A 1,605-nucleotide genomic window follows, 5' to 3' on the forward strand; every position below is an offset into this window, starting at 1 on the left:
AAAAAAAAAAAAAAAAAAAAAAAAAACAATTTCTATTTGTCTATTATTTCTCAATAAAGCTGAAAAACAAAACAAAAAATGAAAACCCAAGGTTTTCAGGGAGGAAGTCCTGGAGACAGGCGGCAGGATGCAGGGCACTGTGACCCTCCTGCAGGGCCTTGCGCAAGTTGCTTAACTATGTGGATGTCAGTCTCTTTGTCTATAAAATGACAATAAAAATCTCTCTAACTTAGAATCATTTTAAAAAATAAAATCGATGATGTATGTACAAGTCTTAGGGTAGTACCTGACATTATGTAAGCTTCTAGGCCAGGTGCAGTGGCTCCCGCCTGTAACCCCAGCACTTTGGGAGGCTGAGGCAGGTGGATCACTTGAGGTCAGGTTCAAGACCAGCCTGGCCAACATGGCAAAACCCCATCTCTACTACAAATACAAAATTAGCCAGGCATCATAGCTGTAGTCCCAGCTACTAGGGAGGCTGAGGTGGGAGAATCACTTGAACCCAGGAGGCAGAGGTTGTAGGGAGCCAAGATCACACCACTGTGCTCCAACCTGGATGACAGAGAGAGACACTGACTCAAAGAAAAAAAAAAGCCTTCTAAGATATTCATAACTGTTGGCCCACAAACTCCCAAACCAGTGAACATAAAGTTTGGCCATTCATTCTCCTGATGTATGCACAGTCACTGCATGCTGGGGACAAAGGGTGTGTTTGTTTCTCTCTCTTTATTATTGGCCTTTTTTCATTTTTTCTTTTTTTTTTTATTTTATTTATTTATTTCTTTATTTTGAGACGGAGTTTCGCTCTTGTTACCCAAGCTGGAGTGCAATGGCGCGATCTCGGCTCACTGCAACCTCCACCTTCTGAATTCAAAGGATTCTCCTGCCTCAGCCTCCCGAGTAGCTGGGATTACAGATGCATGTCACCATATCCAGCTAATTTTTCTATTTTTAGTAGAGATGGGGTTTCACCATGTTGGCAAAGACGGTTTCGATCTCTTGACCTCGTGATCCACCTGCCTCGACTTCCCAAAGTGCTGGGATTACAGGTGTGAGCCACCGCGCCCGGCCCCTACCACTGTGCCTCTTCTGCATCACCACATCAGTCGTGCCAGCAATATCACCTGGACTTATTGCTAATATCAGAATATTCACTCCTAAATATGCAAATACATTTTAGGTGTAGTTTGGAAGGAAAGGTCTCCTTATTTTCTTTGTTGGTTGGAAGCCTCTCAGTCAACAGAAAATAGCTGTTGTATTTATTATTGTAAGAACAAAACACTACAATCATTAATGATGTTCATGGAAGCTGCCACTTTTCATCCAGAAAAAGCTATTAACAACTTTTAAGTCATTAAATATGGACACAAATTGACAATACTAAATATCATAAGAGTCTACTAACTAGATATTTTTAGGAAGAATACCATATCCTTTTTGAACCAAAACATGCTTATAAAAATTAAATAATAATACAGGGTGAAATAATGGAGAATATATCTTATAGTGGATCTGACTTTTTAGACTTGTTTGGGGGTACGAGATTAATAACATTTAAAAAATTACCTATACAGGCCAGGCATGGTAGCTCATGCCTGTAAGCCC

At 40.4% G+C, this 1,605-nt stretch overlaps 1 protein-coding gene across 1 annotated transcript in view; it reads left to right on the forward strand.

Moving 5' to 3' along the window:
• EFR3B (EFR3 homolog B) overlaps positions 1–1,605 on the forward strand; it is a 114,417-nt gene that overhangs the window by 77,615 nt on the left and 35,197 nt on the right. The window contains exon 6 of the mRNA XM_037737072.1: positions 1,181–1,183. Within this exon, the coding sequence (XP_037593000.1) occupies positions 1,181–1,183 (3 nt within the window). The remainder of the gene's footprint in view (positions 1–1,180; positions 1,184–1,605) is intronic.

This window comes from Cebus imitator, unplaced genomic scaffold (genome assembly GCF_001604975.1).
Source record: "Cebus imitator isolate Cc_AM_T3 unplaced genomic scaffold, Cebus_imitator-1.0 Scaffold1, whole genome shotgun sequence".
Taxonomy (NCBI): Eukaryota; Metazoa; Chordata; class Mammalia; order Primates; family Cebidae; genus Cebus; species Cebus imitator.